The sequence below is a fragment of the Pyricularia oryzae genome, chromosome 7 (genome assembly GCF_000002495.2).
Source record: "Pyricularia oryzae 70-15 chromosome 7, whole genome shotgun sequence".
NCBI lineage: Eukaryota > Fungi > Ascomycota > Sordariomycetes > Magnaporthales > Pyriculariaceae > Pyricularia > Pyricularia oryzae.
The window spans coordinates 3,086,229-3,108,895 of NC_017854.1; the positions used below are offsets into that span (position 1 = coordinate 3,086,229).

Here is a 22,667-nt window from a genome sequence, read left to right on the forward strand (position 1 = left end):
TGCGAAAGCCTGCTCCACTGGAATGCGTCACCCCTTCCAGTTTGGGGGCGGCCTTTTGTAATGCCAAGGGGTTTAGCTTTCCCCATATGGGTTTGGCGGGGATAGCCGCCTGATGTCGTGAGCTTGTTTCTGCACAGGATAGGTCTAGCTGCAGCCTGACCTATATTCAGTAGGGCTGACATTGCCTAAGACGACTCACGAGCTGTATGCAGAAGCAACCCTTTTCCGTCCGCCATGTCTTGTTTGGGAATGGTGGAGGTGAAATATAATTTGGTTTTTCCCCTGGAGCCATCTCTAATTCTGGGTTATATGATTGATTTTCAACCGCCATATGCTTCCACCCTTGGCAGTGTTGGCCCCGAATCAGAGGCCAAGCATCTTGGATGGGAGCGGCACGCTGAAATCGGATGCCGCCAAGATTCGGTTGGTCTTACTCGGGCAGAAGCGATGGCTACTGGTTGCCTCCATGTAAGACGCTTTGGATTTTATTGCCTAGCATTCTGACCACGTTGTTTGTCATTGATGCACGTGTAGGGCGCAGTCGTCGTTTGGTGTGGAGGCCAGAACGTGTTATCACGATTGATGTTGTTCTAATGTGGCCAAATATTAGAAAGTAGATAGATACCAGTAGTGTTGGTGTTGATAGCAAACCGACTTGGCAAACATCAAGTTTTCTCTCGGATTCAGTGGTGTCTATGTCAGGTTTATTGTAGCACAGAGCAATCACAAACTGCATGTTTTAAACTTTTGATACAACAAAATGGAGCACACAGAATACTACGACGACAGCGAGGCGGCAAGCTCTGCGACTGGCATGCAAACCCCAAAATCCACCCCATCAGCAAGCCTCGACGGCCAGCCTCCCGCCGGATCCGCAGCCAGCACAACCTCTTCGTCCCACGCCTCGTTTCCCCCCATCGCCATAGTCGGCATGGGGATGCGTCTACCGGGCGGGATACACGACGCAGAAGCATACTGGGACCTGCTGGTCAACGGACGCACGACGCGCACGCCCATCCCCAGGAGCAGGTTCGACGTGGACGCCTGGCACAACGTCGCCAGCCGACACGGGCACTTCCTCACCGACGAGACGCTGCGCCGCCTCGACGCCGGCTTCTTCTCCTCGCTGAGCAGGCAAGAGGCCGAGATGATGGACCCGCGGCAGCGGCTGCTGCTGGAGGTGGTGCACGAGGCGTTTGAGACGGCGGGCGAGACGCGCTGGAGGGGCGCCGACGTGGGCGTCTACGTCGGGCAGATGGGCGACGAGTGGGACAACATGGCCATGCTGGACAGGCAGCGGGCCAGGTCTGTCAGGCCAGAGGTGTCGGGGGATTATATCGCTGCCAACAGGGTATCTTACGAGTTTGACCTCAGGGGGCCGAGGTCAGTCAAGTCTACGTCTTGCTGCACGGCAAGCAACTCTCCGGTCTCCATCACGCTGCCGCGCTGCCGAGCTTAGAGCTAACAGGTAAAAAAAACAGCATGGTTGTGCGCACAGCCTGTTCCTCGTCCCTCGTCGCCCTGCATCTAGCATGCCAGGACATCAACAGCGGGAACTGCAGCGCCGCCATCGTCGCCGGCGTCAACCTCGCCCTGTCGCCATCTGAGTGGTCCGTCATGACGGAGCACGGGGTCCTCTCGCCGTCGGGTGAGTGTCGGAGCTTTGACGCGGCGGGGGACGGCTTCCTGCGCGGGGAGGCCGTCTCGGCCATCTACATCAAACCCCTGGCCGAGGCGGTGCGAGACGGTGATCCGCTCAGGGCCGTCATACGCGGCACTTGCGCATCCAATGACGGCAGGGGCGTCGCGGGGGGGATCACGGTGCCGGACTCGGCTAGCCAGGAGCGCACCATGAGGAGGGCTTATGCGATGGCTGGGATCCACGACCTGGAGAGCACCGCGATGGTTGAGTGTCATGCTACTGGCACAAAGGTAATGTCAAGTTGCTCATGCTAGGTGATCTGGGGTGATGTGTTGACTGATGTGCCTCGATAAAGGTCGGTGATCCACTCGAGGCCGCCGCCGTGGCGCAGATATGGGGAGAAAAAGGAATCATCATTGGCTCTGTAAGTTGCGTAAAATTTCCCCTACTAACCAATCGTCAGGGAGTGGCCGCGGACTTACCGACTTACCACAACGCTCAATAGGTCAAACCAAACCTCGGCCACGGTGAAGGTGCATCGGGAATCTCGAGCATCATCAAGATGGTCCTGTCGCTCGAGGCCAGAAAAATACCCCCAAACATCAACTTTGAAACCCCCAACCCTCTCAGTACGTTATCCCAGACTAAAAGCACCACCGAAAAAAACCCCGGCATAGACGACAGTAACTGACACCGCCTCGACAGTCCCTTGGAAAGCCGCCAAGCTCACGGTGCCAACCCAAGCCCTCGAATGGCCTGCAGATCGCAAGGAGCGCGTGTCCATCAACAGCTTTGGAATAGCAGGCACAAACGCCCACGTCATTCTCGAGTCCGCCGCGTGTGCCGGTGTTGGAGACTACTGCCAGCGCAGCCCGGGCAGCTCGGACAGCACCACATCGCGTCTGCTTGCCTTTTCGGCCAAGCATCCAGCCTCTCTGAAAAACGTGGTGGACGCAACCAAAACGTACATCAATACAAGGAGCGCATCTTTGACTGACGTCGCTCACACGCTCTGTCTTGGAAGGATCCCTCACGGCTACCGCGCTTTCTCCGTTGTTGGACAAGAGAGACCAGACGCAGGGGGGTTGGAGGTGACGTACCAGGCCCAAGACGCATCGGGTGCTCTACCAACAGCCAGCATGGAAACTCCGCGTGTAGTCTGGGTTTTCACAGGCCAGGGTGCCCAGTGGGCGCAGATGGGTGCCGAGCTGGTGGATAAAGAACCCGTGGTCCGTCGGCGCATCGACCACCTCGAGAGCGTCCTGAGGAGCCTGTCCAAGCCCCCCAGCTGGACCCTCAGAGGCAAGTAGAACAGCCATCATTTTCCTTGTACCCTTCACTCGCTGACAACAGACCAACCGCAAAGGGGAACTCTCCAAGCCCAAATCCGAGAGCCGCCTGTCCGAAGCCCAATTCTCGCAACCAGTCCTCGCAGCTCTCCAAATCGCCCTGGTCGACCTCCTCCGCTCATGGGGCGTCCAACCCTCCGCCGTGGTGGGGCACAGCTCGGGCGAGACGCCAGCCGCCTACGCCGCCGGGGCCCTGACGGCCGAGGACGCCTTCCTCCTGGCCTACCACCGCGGGGCGTTCAAGCCCCTCCTCCGGGCCGCGCACAGCGGCGGCATGGCGGCGGTGGGGCTGGGCAGGACGGATATCGAGCGCGGCGGCTTCCTCAGGCCCGGCGTCATGGTCGCCTGCGACAACTCGCCGAGCAGCGTCACGCTCTCGGGCGAGGCGGACGTCCTGCCCGCGGTCATGGCCGATATCGCCGCGAGGGCGACGCCGGGCGTGCTGTGCAGGAGGCTGGACGTCGAGTCCGCGTACCACTACGCCGACCACATGTGGACCGTCATGCCCGAGTTTGCCGCCGGCGTCGGCGGCGTCGACGGCATCCGCTCGGCGTATCGGCCGCTGCAGGTCCCCATGTACTCGTCGGTGACCGCGGGGCGCATCGACCAAGTCTCGACCGCTTACTACATCAGGAACATGGTCTCGCCGGTACTGTTCGACGGCGCCGTGCGGGCACTGCTGCGGGATTTCGGCACCGCCACGCCGCCCATCTTCGTCGAGGTGGGTCCGCACTCGGCCTTTGCAGGCCCGATCCGGCAAATCTTCCAGTCCGAGCCGGCACGCGGCGCAACGGCACGCTACATCCCCACCCTGATCCGCCACCGCCACGACGCCGCGGCGCTCCTGCGCGAGACCGCCGGCAACCTCTGGCTGGCCGGCGTGGACGTGGACCTCGCGGCGGTCAACCCAGCGGGGCGGCGCCTCGCGGACCTCCCGACCTACAAGTGGCACTACGAGCCGGGCAGGGAGTACTGGACCGAGGCGCGCATGTCGCGCGACCTGCGCCGCGCCGGCGAGGGCCACCACGAGATCCTGGGCGGGCGCGTCGTCGAGACGGGCGACGCCTGCCCGTCGTGGAGGTGCAGGCTGCAGGTCGAGGACGTGCCCTGGCTGCGCGACCACGTCGTCGCGGGCGAGGCCGTCTTCCCCGCCGCGGCCTACGTCGTCATGGCCGGGGAGGCGCTCCGGCGGCTGGCGGGGGCCGCCGGTGCCGGGCAGGGGGTTTCCATGCAGGGCGTGGACTTTGTCGAGCCGCTGGTCCTGAGCGGCGAGAGCGTCGAGGTCGTCACCGCCTTGATGCCCGTCGACTTGAGGGTGTCGTCGAGCGTGGCGGGCAAGTGGTTCAGCTTCTCCATTTCGTCGCTGGGCTGCAACGGCAGCCAGTGGGTGACGCACGCCACGGGGAGATGTCGGATGGGGTGTGCGACAGACGCGTCCTCGACGGAGCACATCCAAGCTTCTGAGCAGCAGCTGCCGCGGGCGGTGGATCCACACGGCTTCTATCAGACCTGGAAGCGGTACGGTCTCGAGTACGGCCCCATGTTCCAAAGGCTGATGAGAGCCAGCTCCGAGGTTGGCGAGATGCGGGCGACCGGCACAATCAACACCTGGTGCGCCCCTGAAGAGAGAAAGCTGTACTATCCGGCGATACATCCGACAGTGCTAGACTCGAGCTTGCATGTCTCTATAGTCGCAGCCTGCCGTGGACTGCAGAGAAATTTCGATAGTGTCGCGGTTCCCAAGTCGATCGAGGAGCTATACATCGGCGTCTGCGATGATCAAGCGGATCTTCATGTCACGGCAGAATGTCACAGTGGTTCGTATCAGACCAGTCACGTCACCGGGGTCTGTAACGGCAAGGTTGCTTTCCACATTCGAGGGCTTGAAGTGGCGCCGATGAGCTTCGGTACATCTCTGGGGGACCAGGATCCTCACGCCGGACACGTTCTCGAATGGAAAGCCGATGTTGACCTTTTCCGTGCTGGTCTTGGCCAGCCAGACAACACAGAAAATGAGACCAGCATTGGCCTTGGGGAGCTCCTTGACCTGCTCGGCCACAAGAATCCCAACATGACCATCCTGGAAATCCGCCCAGGCGCTGGAAGCCGGAACACCGCCACAATATTGAGCATTCTAGGTTCAGGAACCCAAGCCCGGCGTTATGGTACATATATCATTGCCTGTGCCACCGAAGACGCGTTGACAGCCACCAAAGGCTCTGTACAAGGCCAAGTTCCTGGCCTACAGTTTGCTAGGGTGGACCTATCCCAAGGTAGCTGGCCAGAGGACACCTTGAAACATTTGTCGTGCGACCTTGTCATTGTCGATCCCTTGGCAATAACATCAATCTCCTCAGAAGCAGCAAATGGGCAGCTGAATGTCCTAGAGAATATCAAAAGACTATTGCGTCCAGGTGGCCGTCTCTTGGTACACGAATCATCCGGCAGTAGTGAAGGCAACGGACCCGCTACATCATGTTACGGTTCCAGACTTTACGACCGGAATCTTCTCAATGAGAAAGTTTGGTCAGAACTCCAAGCCAGCACAGGGTGCAACCTGTCAGCAGACACTGACCATAAGCCACAAAGCGACAAAATCACAATTGCTGCGAGCCCATTGCCACAAGACAAACAGAGACCAAAGAAGAGACTCAGCATTCTGGCACACGATACCAGCCACCCCACAGTCGTCGCGGCAGCGCAGCACGTGGCCGCCCATGGCAACGACTCCCTAGGCTACGACCTGGACTGGTTCTCGCCGGGCCAGCTGCTCCCGACCTGCCAGCCGGTCGTGAGCCTGCTTGATTTAGAAGAGCAGTCCTTCTTCGACGAGATGACCGCCGACAAGTGGGTCATGATCAAGACCTCCATCCTTTCCCTCCAAGACACCGTCGGTGGCGAGGCGGCCAAGATGCTGTGGGTCACCGGTCTCTCGCAGATCGACTGCGTGGATCCCCAGTACTCTCTCGCGCTGGGCTTTTTGCGCAGCGCTAAACGCGAGACCGGGGCTGACATCGTCACGGTTGAGCTGGAGAGCTTTGGTGACGAGGGATGGCACGCCGTGGCCAAGGTTCTCGACCATCGCTTTGGGACAAGTACTCGGGCAGCCGCGACGCCTGTTGCGGAGGCTGTGGACTTGGACTGCGAATATGTCTTTTGCCGAGGGGAAGTCAAGATCCCCAGGTTCAGAAGAGTCGTCATCTCTCATGAGTTGGTCATCAAGCCAGATTGCGAAACCAACCACAACAAGGAGCTATCGCCAGAGAGACGCGACATCAGCGAGGTTATCGACAAGTCTATCCTGCCGGCGCCTGCTCCCCACGGCTCAGGCCAGACCAGACGTCAGGCCTCCATCCGACCAGACAGAACCTACGTGATCGTGGGCGGTCTGGGAGGCTTGGGTCTCTCATCTGCCAGATTGCTCGCGGAGCGGGGTGCACGCCACGTCGTCTTCTTTTCACGTTCCGCCGAGTCGTACCTCGCCTCGCACCCCGAGATCCTCACCGAATTCACCGCCATGCGCTGTCGCATCCACGCCATCTCGGGCAGCGTCGACAGCCCAGCCGACGTCGACGCCATGGTAGCCACGGCATCCCAACCCCCGATCGGCGGAGTCATCCACTCCGCCATGGTGCTGCAGGACGAGGCCCTCGCCGACATGACCTTTGCGCAGTGGCGGGCCGTGCTCGACCCCAAGGTCAAGGGGGTGCGGAACCTGCACGCCGCGCTGGCCGCGCACCAGCGGCGGAGCGGCCAGGCACCGCCCGACTTTTTCGTCCTCTTCAGCTCCCTCAACGGGCTGGGCGGGCAGGCGCGCCAGGCCAACTACGCGGCGGCCAACGGCTTCCTGGACGCGTTTGCGCAGTTCCGCCGCGGCCGCGGCCTCGTCTGCTCCGTCGTCGACATCGGGCTGGTGGAGGACGTCGGCGTGCTGAGCAGAGACGCCCGGCGCCTGGCCGCCCTGCGCGCCGGGGCGCTGCACTGCCTGCGCGAGCGCGAGCTGCTCGACGCCCTGGAGCTGGCGGTGCTGCGGAGCAGCAGCAGCAGCGTTGTGAATGGCGGTCGGCGCGGCTCGTTCGTCAGCGCTGCGCAGGTCGCCATCGGGCTGGGCTCGGTGGCTTCCCTGCGCCGGGCGGCGGACCGGTCAGGCTGGACCAGAGACCCGCGCCTGCTTGTCCACCACGTCGGCGCCAGCAAGGCCGCGGTCGAGTCCGACGGCGACGACGACTTGGGGCGGCTGAGGGGGTTGCTTCAGTGCTGTGCGCAGGGCGACGTCCCCATCTCCGTGGCGGAGGAGGCTGCGAGTCTTTTGGCGCGGCAGATTGCGGTGATTCTGGGAGGTTTCCTGATGCAGGGCGAGTCTGGGGCGGTGGACGTGGACGCGTCGATGAGGAGGCTTGGCGTGGACTCCCTGGTCAGCATCGAGTTGCGGAACCTGCTGCGGAGGAAGTTTGGGCTGCCTGGGCTGCAGGTGCAGGATGTCCGCGACTCTGCGACGCCAACGGAGCTGGCCAAGCTGGCTATTGAGAGGATGCTGCTGGCGGCGGGAGAGAATCCAAGGTCTCGGATGCCGGCTGGAGTTCCACCAGTTTGATTATGGGGGAAGTGAATCTTGCTTTTAAACACAGCAGTGATGTGTGTAGACAAACAGTATGGCTCTTCTCGCCCAGCTACTTGATAGGTATTGAACAAGCACAAGATGATACCTTTAAGTTTGTAATATCCCTTGGAAATTCCCGGCACGAGCCAAGCAGCATTTACGCCGTCCATTGTGCCAACACTGCAGGTCATATATTTACTGAGTAAATTTCCTCGGCGGATCACGGATGGATCCTTTCAAATGATTAAATCTAGGCTGTCTAATGTAGTCGGAGTCTACCCAAGTGCCGCTAAACCGCTTGGCAAAGAAAATTCTTGAATATATTCTGTTGTAACTTGTTACTTGCGAGCCACCTAGCCTAGATGACCATTCCGGATTTCAAGAACCAATGCCAGCTCGCCCTAACGGCCGGGATGGGTGTGTTTGCGCATAACTTGTCGGGGCTTGCAAGACGAATGGCAAAAAATAGTTTATCTGCCCCAAACATACAAAGCCAATATAATATATGTACTATCATGTAGCAGCCTAGTCGAACTGGACCGCTGATGGGAGCTCTGCTTCACTATTGTACCCAGACCAGAGCCTCTTTGTCACTGTTTTGTGCTTGTGCAATGGCCACTCAGAAGGTAGTACCCCCAATCTGACACCATGGAAATATGTATACGTGCCCGGCTATGCCGTAAGAGCAGTCGATGGTCTGATTTCTTGCCCCTGGACCCTATTTTGAGATACGCGGTAATGTCCGAATCTTTATACGCCGAGAGGAGGCAGACAGATCTGGATCCCTGATCCATGGCGCAGAAGCTACACGATCCGCAAAGCCGCAACTGCACAAGGTAACGTTAACGCCTCATACCTCGCTCTGCGGTTTGTCTGTACAACATAACCCACTTTCAAATATTCAGTCAAAAAACGTACTAAGCTCTAGGTATTTATCTTGATCTCAAAAGGTTTTGGAGTGCCACGAACTCCATGCCTGTAGTTTGGAATGATTATATTATTAACCAGTTCTCCTGTCTTGCGATACACTGCGTGATCCAAGAGATTCGATGCGGTATGCCATTACTACAGGAAATGGTTTTCTCTTTTTAAAAAAAAAAGAAGAGAAAACCAAAATAGCGTGACATAGTAGATATTCCATAGGAATTGCCAGAAAAAGCTCTTAGTTTGCATGGAATGGGCAACACGAGCTGAAGCTTAATGCAGACAATAATAGAATGCCTGTCTTTTAAACAGGTACGTCTTGAAGGCTTTTTATGGAAAAAATGATATATAAAGCATTCTTCGGGCCTTTCCTCATGCCTTCTTTCAGGAAAGCATCGAGTTATCAACCTTTCGCGCATCTTTGTGCTTTAACCTTCATTTCGGCTCGTTAACTACCAACCTGCACAACTCTTTTCACCACTTTCGAGGAATATCATTATCTGCTTTTCAACTCTTCTCCACAATGGTTTCTTTCACCACGTTTCTCGCCTGTTTAACTTTCACCACTGTCGCACTAGGTGATAAAACAACTCCGCCTTCCAAAGAATTTGTTGTATATTACAGCAAACCTGGCGACGGGATGGCCGAGCTATATCAGCGACGCCGAAAGATCGAAGCGGCTCTTGAATCACAAGAATGGAAAGATAACAGTAGGTATTCTCCTTGCTACAACGTAAAGGTCAATTGGGGGAAGGTTGTAGGTGTGGGCGGGCCAGGAAATTTCGAATTTGCCACAGCGTTTTTGGAAAAACAGGGTTGGATACGCAATGATGATTGGCACCCTGACTTTTTCGACAAACATGTGGTATTTACTCCCCAGTAGCAAGTGCTCATAAACGTCTGTTTCGAGTTGGGGTTCGTGGTGGAAATAAACAAGGAATGCGAATTACTATATTAGCTTTTGATATTCCTCTCATTGCTTTGAAAAAGCAGTTCTTTGCTATTCATTCAAAGTACAAAATAAACAAATATCCAACCCGCGGAAACGGAAACCAATCAAAAATACTTGTAGCTGCGGCAGTCGTTTAAACTCTACTCCTACTATAAAAAAGGCCCTTTCCAACAAATTAACAGATTCAAATATTTCGCAGACCTCTGCGTACACATGGAGCTTGTTAGTGGATACAAATGCTCAAAGATTACGTAGGTATTAACATTTGTGTATACCACGCAGTTGCAAATTTTAAGACTGGACTAAACTCGTGGTATCGTTGGAGACCAGCTCTTTTTTTTTCTTATCCACACCCAAGTCCTGAAGTCCCGTTATAAATAAGTGCTTTGGCTATGTGACCCAACGCCTGCCCCAGGTACCAAGCTTAACTGCCTCACAAACCAGTAGTAGTAGTAGTAGTAGTATTAGTTAACGCCGGGTTCGACCCGGCTTGTTAGCCCGTCGTTAGCAACCTCCCGAGCGGTATTTCGGCGCGCGTTTTATCTTTGTTATTTATATAGGGGACAGCAAAGAGGGCAGAAGCGGATTGTCCCTGACCGGGACCGGGCCCGGTCCTGCTTAGGGGGTTAGTTCATCGACGCGACCCCCGTGCCTCAAGTGCACGAAGGGTTCGTTTGACGGTTTGCGCCGTGAAATGTGGGTGGAAAAATGGTAGGTTTATTCCTCGTCCGAATTCGAATCGTTTACGATCGGTATCCCTAAACGAAAAATGCGCTCGTGGCGCGCGGGGCGTTGGCGGGCCGTTTTTCTATACCGCCCGCGAATAGCGGCAATGCACAGGGTATTTAAGGGAGGTCCGTTTCCAACACCAGGTATACGAGGTATTTGCAATTTGGTAATTAAAACGGTTATAATAAATTTTGAAATTATTATGGTTGGTTTTTAAAACCAAATAATAACCCAGCAGGGGTTTTGGCAAACGCAATTTCTCAGGTTTCTTCGGTATAACGTTGGGCTCCACATCTCCGACCCCCCTAAAGTCCGGCCCCCTTGAAAAATGTAACGACGAAATACCCCTTTTATAAACCGATTTAAATGTAAAACTATCAACGCACAATAATACAATCATTGTCAGGCTCTCCCGGTTCGCTAACCTCTTCTCCATCGTTCAAAGCTTCTAAACAGTCCCTATTATTTTCCTGTGCTTCATAAACGTTTTTTTTGCTGACCAAAAGCTCGTTGGGATCCGGAATTACCCTTTTCCTTTTGACCGGCCGTACCGCCTCCAATTTTGCGTTTAACAAACTGATTTTTTGCTGAGCTTCAGCCAATAAGATATCCTTGGTTTCGAAGCTTTTTTGGACTTTTGCAAACAAAAGCCGTGAAGTGGCGTTACTTTTTTCGGACCGGGAAATTTCCTGTAGTTGAAGTCGAATATCTCGGGTCGTTTTAGGGGTTTTCCAAATAAGTAAAGACTGGTCGTTAATTTTTTGGGTTGGGCTTTCCGGTGTTTTATCCCTTTGGAAGCCGTTATTTTTACCTTTTTCGACGTTGGCGTTGCTATTTTCTAACAAAAAAGGGTTTAAAAGTGGTTTTGCCAAGTTCACCGGCCATAACCCCGTCGTACGCCAACCAGATTGAATGGTTTTTGCTATAAATGCTTTTGATCTGGCTTTTCGATAGCAAAGTAGAAAGTTTCGTTTCCCAACAACCGTTGAACAGCAAAACTGGTTTACAAATCCCAGGTGACGTCGATAAGCTTCCTTTAACGGCCCAAAAACCGATAAATCCAACGGTTGAAGAACGTGTGACGAATGAGGGGGTAAATATAGGAGTTGAATATTGTTTTGCAAGCAAAGAAGCATAAATTCGTCCGTTATATGTGATCCATGGCCATCCAGAACTAATAACCGCTTTTCAGGGGTTAAAGGTTGGGTATACGGAATAAACACCTTTTTTAACCATTCGATACCTGTTTCATTATTTGTCCACCCGTTTTCGGTTGCATGAAATTGCCAGGTATCGAAAGGACTTAAATCAGCTGGAAACCATTGTTGCTGTACGTTTTTCCCCTTAAATATAACGAGGGGAGGTATAACAGCCCCCGTAGCTGATACACATTCGATTATGCTCGTCCAACCCCGCGTTCCAGGCTCTTTTCGCTGTAATGGCCGGATTTTATTACGCCCTAACACCAGGCCATTAGATCCTTTGCCTTCCATTATACCTGTTTCGTCCATATTCCAACGGTTGGCCGGTTTTATAGTATCGACAACGGGATTTTTCAAATAGGACCACCAAGATTTAATTACCTCGGTTGTAGCCCCATTAACCCGGGCATTTTCTATTCGCCGGGGTCTTTGGGTTTTCAAAATTGGATATCGGGCTATAAAACGGCTAACCCAATGTTTCCCAAGGCTTTTTCTTTCTCCGGCGGCCTGAAGAATTCGTTCCGCAAAATAGCGTAGTTCTTGATGCGTTGGCGGAAGGCCTAACGCGGCCTGCGCAAGTACCCAATCTGCCAAATAGGTTTCCTGCTCCTGTGAAAGCCTTTGACAAAATCTTTTCGCTTGTTGAATTGACTGGGCCCCCTTTAAACGATCGTGAAGGGTACTCCGAGGAATACCCCATTTTTGCGAGGTTTTGTGAACTGATTTGCCATTTCTTATGTCAGAAATGGCAGCAAGAAGCTGATTTTCAGTGTACTGTTTCATTGGAAAGTTTGGAGCAAGAATCTTCAAAAATCAAGTTCTAAAGTGAAAAATTCGTCTAGATATTTATAAAATAAAACAAAGGGTTGATGTGGCTGAGTAGATATTTTTAGGGGCCGGACTTTAGGGGGGTCGGAGATGTGGAGCCCAACGTTATATTGGAATTTCCATTTCCTATATGCTGGGAACCGTTTACAAAACCTTTTTTATTACCATGTTTTTTATATTTGAAAAAATGGTTTTAAAAACCGTACCGGTACCGTTATATATAATTTATCAAATCTTACACGTTTAGGCAGCATTTACCTTTCGTTTAGCCTTGGTAATATTAGTTTAGGTAAAATTTGGCCTTGGTAATATTGGTCTAGGCAAAATTCACCTTTCGCTCAGTTTTGGCAATCGCAGTTCAGGATTATAGATAAGAATGGAAATTCAAGAGGGCAATTTATACATATGACAATGTTCTGTTGTCACTATACGCTTGCTTTTTATAAATGAAAATTGGTTCCTTCCAAGTATTCCATAGTAAAGGACTTCAAAGCATTAATTGGACAGATTCAAATGTTCGATATGCTTTTCGCTCATGGTTTTCAACATAACGTTGCGTACCCCCTGTTCGGCACCCCCCCTGTTCGGCACCCAAAAATAACAACACTTTTATTTTTATCCTCCAACTTCTATTATAAATATCTCGATGAATCTGTCACTTTTGGATTTACTCTTTTCTGATTTTAATTCTCCATTTTCCAATGAAGCAATATACTGAAAAACAGCTTATATCTGCAATTAACGACGTCAATAATGGCAATCCAATTGCAAAAACCTCCCGAAAATGGGGAATACCTAGGTCTACACTTCAAAGTCGACTTAAAGGTTCTCAACCTTATAAAAAAGCACAAAGCCCTTTTCAAAGGCTTTCCACGGAACAGGAAAAGCATTTGGCTGATTGGGTACTTACCCAAACAGCTTTAGGGCTTCCGCCAACGCATCAAGAATTACGCTTTTTTGCCGAACGAATTCTTCAAGCCGCCGGAGAGACAAAAGGCCTTGGAAAACGTTGGATAACTCGTTTTTTGGCTCGTTATCCAATCCTTAAAACCCAAAGGCCCCGTCGAATAGATAACGCCCGGGTTAATGGCGCTACTACGGAGGTAATTAAATCTTGGTGGCTTTATATTACGAACCCGGTTATTAACGCTATTAAACCGGAAAACCGTTGGAATATGGACGAAACCGGTATAATGGAAGGCAAAGGATCTAATGGCCTAGTATTAGGGCTTAACGGGATCCGGCCGTTGCAACGAAAAGAGCCCGGAACGCGTGGTTGGACGACTATAATCGAATGTATATCGGCTACGGGCGTTGCCCTCCCTCCCCTCGTTATATTTAAGGGAAAAAACGTACAACAACAATGGTTTCCCACGGATTTAAGCCCTTTCGATAATTGGCAATTTCATGCAACCGAAAACGGGTGGACAAATAACCAAACGGCTATCGAATGGTTAAAAAAGGTGTTTATTCCGTATACCCAACCTTTAACCCCTGAAAAGCGGTTATTAGTTTTGGATGGCCATGGATCACATATAACGGACGAATTTATGCTTCTTTGCTTGCAAAATAATATTCAACTCCTATATTTACCCCCTCATTCGTCACACGTTCTTCAACCATTGGATCTATCGGTTTTTGGGCCGTTAAAAGAAGCTTATCGACGTCAACTTGGATTTGTTAGCCAATTTTGCTGTTCAACAGTTATTGGAAAACGAAATTTCCTACTTTGTTATCGACAAGCCAGATTAAAAGCATTTATAGCAAAAACCATTCAATCTGGTTGGCGTACAACGGGGTTATGGCCGGTAAACTTGGTTAAACCACTTTTAAGCCCTTTTTTGTTAGAAAATAGCAACGCCAACGTTATAAAAGATAAAAACAACGGTTTGCAAAGGGATAAAACACCGGAAAGCCCAGCCCAAAAAATTAACGACCCGTCTTTACTTATTTGGAAAACCCCTAAAACGACCCGAGATATCCGACTTCAACTGCAAAAACTTTCCCAATCCAACAAAACCAACGCTACTTCACGTCTTTTATTTGCAAAAGTCCAAAAAAGCTTCGAAGCTAAAGATACCCTTTTGGCTAGCGCCCAGCAAAAAATCAGCTTATTGGAAGCACAACTGGAGGCAATACGGCCGGTTAAAAGGAGGAGGGTGGTTCCGGATCCAAACGAGCTTTTGGTTAACAAACAGAACATTATTGGATTGCAGGAAAAGGATATAGAAAATTTGGAACCTTTAGCTGATGAAGAAGAGGTTAATGAACCGGAGAAGCGTGAAAACGATTGTATTTTTGTCCGTTGATAATTTTATATTTAAATCAGTTTATAAAAGTAGGCATTTCGTTGTTAGATTTTCAGGGTGCCGAACAGGGGGGGTGCCGAACAGGGGGTACGCAACGTTAGTTACTCAAAAAACACATGCACGTGGTAGGTTTGCTTGTCGGCTGTCGTCAAAAGGATCGTCAACACCAAGCTTTTCCAAAACAAGCTTCTTTTGCCCGTTTCTCATGTGTCTTCTTGGGTAAGCACACGGTGTCATCCAAATCTAGCCAAGATCTTGCCCTTGCTCTACTCTAGTTCATTGGCAACTTTCTTCTTGGTTTTACTTGGTTTCCCCGCGCAGCACAAGTACACAGCCTGACCTCCCTGGTTCTTCCCGCAACACCAAGCATTAGTCTAAACTTACACAAGTACAATGCAGCACTGGTTCGGGCAAACGTCCGAATCTTGTCACCGCTGATCGTGATCTTGGCCAAATCTGCATCGGGGCTCTGCTGCATTTGGCAGCGAAAATTTAGATGACACATTGACACGCCATCCCGAATATTCTTCCGGGTCCGACCCCAACTGATCGGACGACTTATGGCTAGATAAACACAATGGAAATTTACTGTATGGGTTCTTTGGTTCTGGTGCAGTGTGTTTATGGTGCTGACGTGAGATTGATTAAAAATAAAAAGAGTCATAATATTTTATTTCGGCCTTGACGGATTATCAACGATACAAGGAATAAGTCGTATTAAATTGGGGTGACAAAAGAATATTCACCAACAGCCCCGACAGATTAACAAGTCACCAAGTAGAATAATTAAACACGCTCAAGGCAAAATCAAAACGCCTAATGGTAAATATCCCCCAAACGCAAAAGCTTACAAGGACGTCAAGCCCTCCACCACGTCCCTCCCCTCGGCCATCTCGTGGACCCAAACGCTGACCCCCCTGGGACCGACGGGAAACTCCGCGTAGCCCGCGGCGTCGACGACCACGACGCCCCAGACCTGGCGGAGCAGGTCGGTCCAGCGCTCGCCGGCATGCCGGGACCCGACGCACATGCGCCTGGCCGCGCGCTCGAAGCCCGTGTTGGCCACGACGGCCAGCCCGGCCCCGCCGGAGCGCGCGGGGTGGCCGAAGCGCGTGAAGCCGACGCAGGTCTCGGCGCCCTTGCCGCAAAAGTAGGCCGCCTCGGTGCCGTACGCCCAGAGCTTGCGGGCCAGCATCAGCCGCGCCGTCAGCAGGCCGCCCAGCGGCGCCGGGCCCGGCCGCGACGGCAGCAGCGTGCCGTACAGGTCGCACCAGAAGACGCACGGCGTGCCGTGGTTAGCGCGCAGGAGGATCAGGGCGTAGGCGATCGGGATGAAGAAGGGTTCTACTGGTGTCTGCGGCGGGGGTGTGTTAGTGGACTTTGTCTGCAGACGCCAAAAGGGGCTTGGCGCTTACCTCTAGGGTTTGTCCGGTTTGCTTGATTGATATTAGTGTTAGTAAAATGTTGTTTTTTTTCCCCCGGTTTTAATGTTCTTGGGTAAGCTTACTGTATCGTGGTTCACAACAAAAGTCTAGAATATCGCCAATGGTCAGCTATGCCATTGCCGGCTTGGCACAAGGCGGTCATCACTTACGACTGCATTGTTTGGTTTTATGGCCGCCAGGGTGTTTTCAAAAACTCTTCTCAGATCCGGCTGCTCCCCGCGCGAGATGCGAGAGAAGCTCTCAACCAGAGGAACATCGACGAGCGATATCCGGTGGTCGAGCTGCTCGAGGTACCCCAGCAGGGCCTTGACGTCCCCGCTCCAGTACTCGCCGAGGAGGAGCCAGTCCCGCCCGACGGTGTTTTGCACGAGGCCCACAAAGTCGCGCATAAAAGACGCCGAGATGTGCTTGACGGCGTCGAGACGCAGCCCGCCCAGCCTCATCTGCGACGCGAGCCACTGCACCCAGTGGAAAAAGTTGCGCCGGACCTCGGGGTGGCTGTGGTCGATGTCGGTGCACATGCTGCGGCGGACTCCATGTCAGATGCTGGCTTGGCAAAATAAACCATGAATAACAAAAAGGGGCTTACAGAAAATCGTAATTGCCGAATTCTCCATCAACGTCGGGCGCCCATTCTTTGCCCAAAAACTTCCAGATGCCATTGGTCTTGGAGGCTTGGTCATAGTCGACACCAGTAAAATGCTCCGCGGTCCACCTGAGCGGACTATACGTGTCGCCTCGACCTGGGAAGTTGAATTTGGTCCAAGCCTCAATCTGGTGTGGCGTGCTTATTTCTTGGCGACGGTCTGACACCCAAGCAAAAAAGCAAAAAAAAGCCCCAGGGCGGTTAGCCTAGTCCAGTTTTCGGAATTTAAAAGCACGCGCCGTTTGTCCGCCCCAAAAGCAACTCCCTTCCCACACCTACCATTAGTATCAACATTAACAGCCAAGACCCTCTCCGTCTCGTCGGCACCCGTCATGTGATTGAGGACAGCATCAAACAGCACCCCAACGCCGTGCCGATTGGCGACGTCGACGAGCCGCAGCAGCTCCTCCTTGGATCCCCACTTGGTCTGCCGGGCGCCGCGCTGGTCGAACTCGCCCAGGTCGTACAGGTCGTAGACGTCGTAGCCGTTGCTCGTGTACCAGGCACCCTTGCAGGCGGGCGGGATCCAGAGGTCGGTGACGCCCAGCGCGGCCAGGCTGGGTATCCGGTCGGCCAGCCGGCGCCAGTGGTTGTGCTGCGCGGGGAGATACCACTCAAACGCCTCGAACAGCGTCCGGTTGGGCGGACACGGCCCGTGGTCCGGCACCACGTAGAGCTGCTCCATGTTGGGGGCCGGGTGGCCGTTGGACGTGGCGTCGCCGTTTGGGTGGTGTGGCTGGTGGCCGTTGCGTGGCGCTGGGGGATGCATGTTTGTTCAAGGGCAGATGGCATTTGGCTATTAGACCAAGTTTTGCACGTGTGATTGGCCGTCATTTTGGTTTTAATTTCTCTTGTCTCATTTCTCTTGAATCCTTTTTTTTTTCGCTTCTTCCCACACCTGTTGTCACAATCTCCTTTTTTTGTCTATTTTTGGGACATCGTATCGTTTCATCGAATAGGGGGCCTGCGGGCAACACTCTGCAGTAAACGTAATAACACCCAACATGAACCCAACCAGGGGTGGAGAGAACAGAGAGAAAGATGGAGGCCTTTCCTCACGTGACAATACGAACACAGTATCCCATGTGTGTTGGTTATTAGTGGCCTTTTCAGCTTCTCTCTCTCCAAAATTACTAGTCAGATTTTCCGCCCCGACAAATTTTGTTCTTTTGTCAGAAACAACAGAAAAAAAAGAGAGGCGAGTGGGGCGGGGAAGGGCCGGGTAACTTGTCAGCAACGTGCGTTGGTCGCGATCAAATTGCTGGAAGGGCCGGCACCAACCATGACTCGAGGTGTGATTAGCAGGCAGGTCGACAAGGCCCCGGGTAATGAAAAGGAAATGGACCCATTTCATGCAGGGGACAGTGGTATTACGGGAATCCACAACAGAAATTCAGCTGCCTGTCCAAATGGAGCCGTGCTATTGCGGAGTGCTATCGGGGCAGTCTGCCCGATAAGTCTTTGGGTCCCTTTTTTTTCGTCTGTGTTTTTTTTTTGTCGCTGTCCCCGTTTTGATCTCTTCTCTTTTTTCTGTTCGCTACGGATCTCGCGTCGGGTCGCTCACACTCATTTGTTCGATACTACCCAGTCACTCCTTTTGTGTATCATTCTGCAGTAACCAACTAGTCATTCGCTCCTTTTTATCCATTTTTAAAACCAACCTATTGTTTTTTTGACACCATGCACGCCTCCACAATTGCCCTGGCCGTCTTTGGCATCGCTGGCACTGCCTCGGCCATTCAGTTCACCTCCCCGGTCGCAAACGCGACCGTTGCCCGAGGTGAGGCGAAACACGAAGTCTCCTGGTCCAGCGTTGACACGGACCCGGAGCGCTTCAGCATCTACCTGGTCAACTTTGTCAACTGGCCTCCCTACTACAAGCAGCTGGCGGCAGACGTCGAGACGGCTGCGGGTGCTGCTGAGATCCGCATTCCTTGCGACTTGGACGCATCTGGTGGATACCAGATGTAAGGCCCCCCCCCCTTTGTTTCTCTTTTTGGTAGTGGCTGCTTTTTTTTTTTGCCACGTATTTTTGGGAGATCGGCTTGATCGTGATCGTAGTACTTGCTTGTACCAGTAAAAATATTGACTCGAGGATCTACTGTTGCAGCAACGCGATCAACGGCACCAACGTCTACGTAATTTACGCACAGACTCCTAAGTTCAGCATCGGCGGCGCGAGCTGCCAGGACCCCGTGGCGGCCGAGCCGTCCACGTGCGCCCCCGCCGTGACCGTCACGGCGACCGTCACGGTGAGCCCAACCCCCCTCCACAGCAATGGCACTCTTGTCCAGCATCCCCCATCGGTGACCCCTCCCGCCGCCGTCACCACTACCACTGTGTCCACTGTTAACGCCGGTACCTGTCCCGAAACCATCGGTTGGGGTACATCAGGCTACGGCTCTCCCATAACTCTGACGGCCGTGCCGCGCCCGTCCGACGAGCCCACCATTCCCGCCCCCGCCAACGCTGCGCTGACCACCTCCGCCCCGACCTCCGTCTCCGAAAAGACCGTCGGCAACGTGGTGTACCAGACTGTGTACATGGACCTGGCAGACTACATCGCCAAGGGTGGCTCCTGCGGCTGTGACGCATAAGACTGGTAATTATGGTGGCGATTTTATCTGGGGCTGGGGAATAAAAACCGCGGGTAACATGTTCCGGGGCGGATAGTGGGAAAAATTGTGTGGGGTTGTGGGGATTGGGTTGCTTCTTGACATTCTAAAGTCTTCTGGTGCAGTTTGGCGTCGGCATTGGATCGAGCGTGGGTTTTAATTCCAAAACCGGCCGCGACATCTTGAGTTAGACTACTACTGTAATAACGGCTTTTCCAAAAAAGAAAATATGCCATTTCTAGGTACTTAGTGTTTTAGATAATAAAAGACTAAATAATTGGCAGCAGTAGCTAGCGGCGACTACCGTAGTCGTTTGTTTATTTCGAGTCCCAAGTTTACAGTAGTGACCTCCAGACTTGTGTCTTCTTTTCAACCGACATGATGGGCGTAATTAAACAAAGATTAAGGGCCTACAATAGATACACGGATACAAAAAAAGTATCAACAGCATGTACAAAAAGCGGCCGCACCACAGAGGGTGGGTTATTAGCCCAATAAAAAGAAAAGCCATCAGCCGATTTTTCTTGTCTTGTTTTCCTTTTACATGACAAACATCAACGACACAGCCACGGCAACCAGACCCATCAGACCACCGGCGCGGACGCCACCGGCACCGTTGAGCGACTGGGACGAGGTACCGTCCTTGCAGAGACCGCTGTCCTTGAGGCTCGACTGCAGCGCGTAGACCCTGGGCTCGCCCTTGGACATGGGCATGGTGACGACGCCGGAGCCGTCGGCCTTGGCGGTCTTGCAGGTCAGGATCTCGACGATGTCGTCGCCGGACCCGAAGCCCTTGGGCACCTGCATGTTGTAGCTGTCGCCCTTGCTGCTCTTGTTGCTGATGCAAAACACGAGCTGGCTGCCGGTCGGGCCCTTGCGCATGCAGTAGTGGTTGTCGTCCACCATGAGCTCCTGCGCGTACGTCGTGGCGTAGGTGCCGTTGGACGCCTTGTTGGCGGCGTTGCGGGCCTTGTTGAGCGTCGCCGTCAGCGTGTACAGCTCCGACTTTTGGTCGTACTTGGAGGTCCAGAGAGGCTCGCGGTTGAAGGGGGTGTCGCCGCCGTCAAAGTGCTGCTCCTGACCTTGGTAAACTATGGGGCGCGCATAAAATTAGCGATTGGTTCTGAGGGAAAAGTCGTTTTTGTGACTGAAAAAAAAAACTCACCAGTAGGAATACCGTCAGTCATCAGGATGTAAGCCATGGCGTTCTTGGCCAAAGCCATGTCCTTGTTCTTGTTAGCAAACCGCGGCATGTCGTGGTTCTCGACAAAGCTGCCCAGGGCGAGGGTGTCGTTGCAGCCGGACTGAGCATCCTTGTGGATGGCGGCCAGGCTCTTCATGGAACCGCCGTTGAAGACAGTGTTGATCTTGTAGTACTCGAGGTAGTTGGGCATTCCCGGAAGCTGGCCCTGGTTCTGGTAGGGGCAGAAATCGCTAATCTCACCGGTCAGGATCTCTCCCCAGGTGAAGACGCCCGAAGACTGCACAAAGGGTCCCAGGAAGGACGGGTTCACGTGCTTGGCGGCGTCGATACGGAGACCGTCGATGGAGTAGTTGGACACAAGCTGCTTGATCCACTTGTTGAACTCGTCGGCCACGGGCGCGGTCTCGGTGGCCAGGTCGGCGAGGGCGACGCCGTAGGGGTACAGCCAGCACTCCTGGATGTTGGTGTGGTCGGGGCTGTCCCACTGGGTCACGTTGCAGTACGGGTGAAAGTACTTCTTGTCGTTGAAGGGGTTGAACTTGGAGTAGTCGACCTTGGGCGGGATGATGTTATCGAACTTTTGGGCCATGTTGTTGACGACGACGTCCACCATGATGTACATGTCACGCTTGTGCAGCTCGTCGATCAGGGCCTTGAGGTCATCCTTGGTTCCAAACTTGTCGTTCAGGGCATAGTTGTCGAGGGACCAGTAGCCGTGGTAGGCCTCACCGACCGCGGTGTCGTCGTCGATGTTCTTGACGATGGGGCTGATCTGGATCGCCGTGAAGCCCATGCTCTGGATGTAGTCGAGCTTCTTGAGGAGACCGGCCCAGGTTCCTCCGCAAAACTTCTGCGGCTCACATGTCGCCGTCAGGGAGCCGTCGGTGCGGGCGTAGCGGTCGGTCATCAACTGGTAGACCGATCTACCCTTCCACTGTTCTTTGGTGGCGGCATCAGCCGTGTTCAAGAGGGCCGAGGCGGCGACCCAAACCAAGTGGGAAAAGCGCATTTTGGCTTTTTTTTTTGTGATGTGACAGAGACTCGAACGAGTGATTTGTCTGCTGTCTGTACTGTATATATAATTAGGCCGGGCAATGAAACGTCCGACTGTAAAAACGAAGCAAGTGAAACGCTTAAAGGAGTGGAAGCGCGATAAGGAGGAACAACAAAAAACAAACAATTAACAAGTGACGGGTTAGGGAGGTAGACCAGTCATTTGGGAGGCAAACTTTGGTCACGTCTACAGTCCATAAATTGTCTGGTCACATGCTACAGGGGACCATGGTACTGCCGGTTAGTGTTTTCCATTTCCACGGTGTACTTGGCAAGGGGCACGGCGGCAGTATACTTTGGGGGCTCGTAATAATAGATCACCACCTAATAATTACCGTAGACTTTGGGCATAGCATGGCACTGTAGAATCTAGGGAAATTGCCTGTGGGTAGTTCATAGTGGTTGGCACTGCTGCCATTTTCGCTAATCCGGATTGAGTCGCTGAGTTGCACCGTTTAGCAAGTCGTAAGCTCGGGTAGTGAGGTACCATGTACTTATGTAACAAATCGCTTGGTGTATGAAGGCTTGGTCGGAAAAAGGCGAATGAATGTGGGCGGGATGGGGAGGAGTCAAGAGTCTTGTAGGCTGTAGCGTGTAGGGTGGGTACTGCTCAGGCCATGCCATCGCCCAGCATTGATTTTTCTTTTTTTCTTATTTTTCTTTTTTTCGTGCCTTGCTGCCATGGCCAATAGGGCAGAGGGACAGGGAACTTCCCAAACCAAGGCATGATGTTCAGTGGGGTTTTGACAGGGTGGAAAGGGTGGACAGCACGCGATGGATCACATTACGTATGGGACGAACACCAGAAAAGTCCCAGAACGGGATAAACGTTTGCGTGGTAGCCTTGAAGGAGCAAACTGCCGCGCCTCGGTCCTGTCAAGCGTCTCCAGAGCTGCGAAAATAGGAGCTGGTTTCATCATACCTCAATGCCACAAAGACCGGCGCAGCAGAGGCTGGCGCAGCAATCAGGGAAGAATCGACCGACAAAGCCAAGTTGAACAGGCGTACCGAGTATTCTTTAGTATAGGGGCATGATAACGGTTAATTTTTCTTTCGTACGGATCAAGTCGAAGCTGCAGGTAGGGTAGTAATAAGTACCACACCAAGAACCGAACAGCAGGCTTTTCAACCAGTTTCTCCAACGGGCAAGAAGAAAGAAGCATGCTGGC

At 53.0% G+C, this 22,667-nt stretch overlaps 5 protein-coding genes across 5 annotated transcripts; 3 read left to right on the plus strand and 2 right to left on the minus strand.

Annotated features, from left to right (window-relative positions):
* Positions 1-760: 760 nt before the first annotated feature.
* Positions 761-7,585, plus strand: MGG_09645 (polyketide synthase; the record flags this gene model as incomplete). Its single annotated transcript, XM_003721391.1, has 6 exons — positions 761-1,383; positions 1,482-1,932; positions 1,998-2,066; positions 2,148-2,271; positions 2,348-2,871; positions 2,996-7,585. 6 exons carry the CDS (start codon positions 761-763, stop codon positions 7,583-7,585), a joined length of 6,381 nt encoding a protein of 2,126 aa, XP_003721439.1.
* A 1,453-nt stretch (positions 7,586-9,038) lies between these two features.
* On the plus strand, positions 9,039-9,346 carry MGG_18078 (uncharacterized protein; the record flags this gene model as incomplete). Its single annotated transcript, XM_003721392.1, has 2 exons — positions 9,039-9,225; positions 9,330-9,346. The coding sequence occupies 2 exons, from the start codon at positions 9,039-9,041 to the stop codon at positions 9,344-9,346; spliced, it is 204 nt and encodes a 67-aa protein (XP_003721440.1).
* A 5,818-nt stretch (positions 9,347-15,164) lies between these two features.
* Positions 15,165-17,590, minus strand: MGG_09642 (alpha-amylase). The gene is made up of 6 exons (XM_003721393.1): positions 16,906-17,590; positions 16,570-16,786; positions 16,130-16,502; positions 16,043-16,066; positions 15,951-15,971; positions 15,165-15,889 (listed from the first exon to the last, which is right to left on the minus strand). The coding sequence occupies exons 1-6, from the start codon at positions 17,393-17,395 to the stop codon at positions 15,383-15,385; spliced, it is 1,632 nt and encodes a 543-aa protein (XP_003721441.1). The 5' UTR covers positions 17,396-17,590; the 3' UTR covers positions 15,165-15,382.
* A 509-nt stretch (positions 17,591-18,099) lies between these two features.
* MGG_09641 (uncharacterized protein) lies at positions 18,100-19,588 on the plus strand. Its single transcript, XM_003721394.1, has 2 exons — positions 18,100-18,593; positions 18,737-19,588. Exons 1-2 carry the CDS (start codon positions 18,307-18,309, stop codon positions 19,221-19,223), a joined length of 774 nt encoding a protein of 257 aa, XP_003721442.1. The 5' UTR covers positions 18,100-18,306; the 3' UTR covers positions 19,224-19,588.
* A 193-nt stretch (positions 19,589-19,781) lies between these two features.
* Positions 19,782-21,454, minus strand: MGG_09640 (alpha-amylase 1; the record flags this gene model as incomplete). Its single annotated transcript, XM_003721395.1, has 2 exons — positions 19,782-20,332; positions 20,407-21,454. The coding sequence occupies 2 exons, from the start codon at positions 21,452-21,454 to the stop codon at positions 19,782-19,784; spliced, it is 1,599 nt and encodes a 532-aa protein (XP_003721443.1).
* Between the last annotated feature and the right edge of the window lie 1,213 nt (positions 21,455-22,667).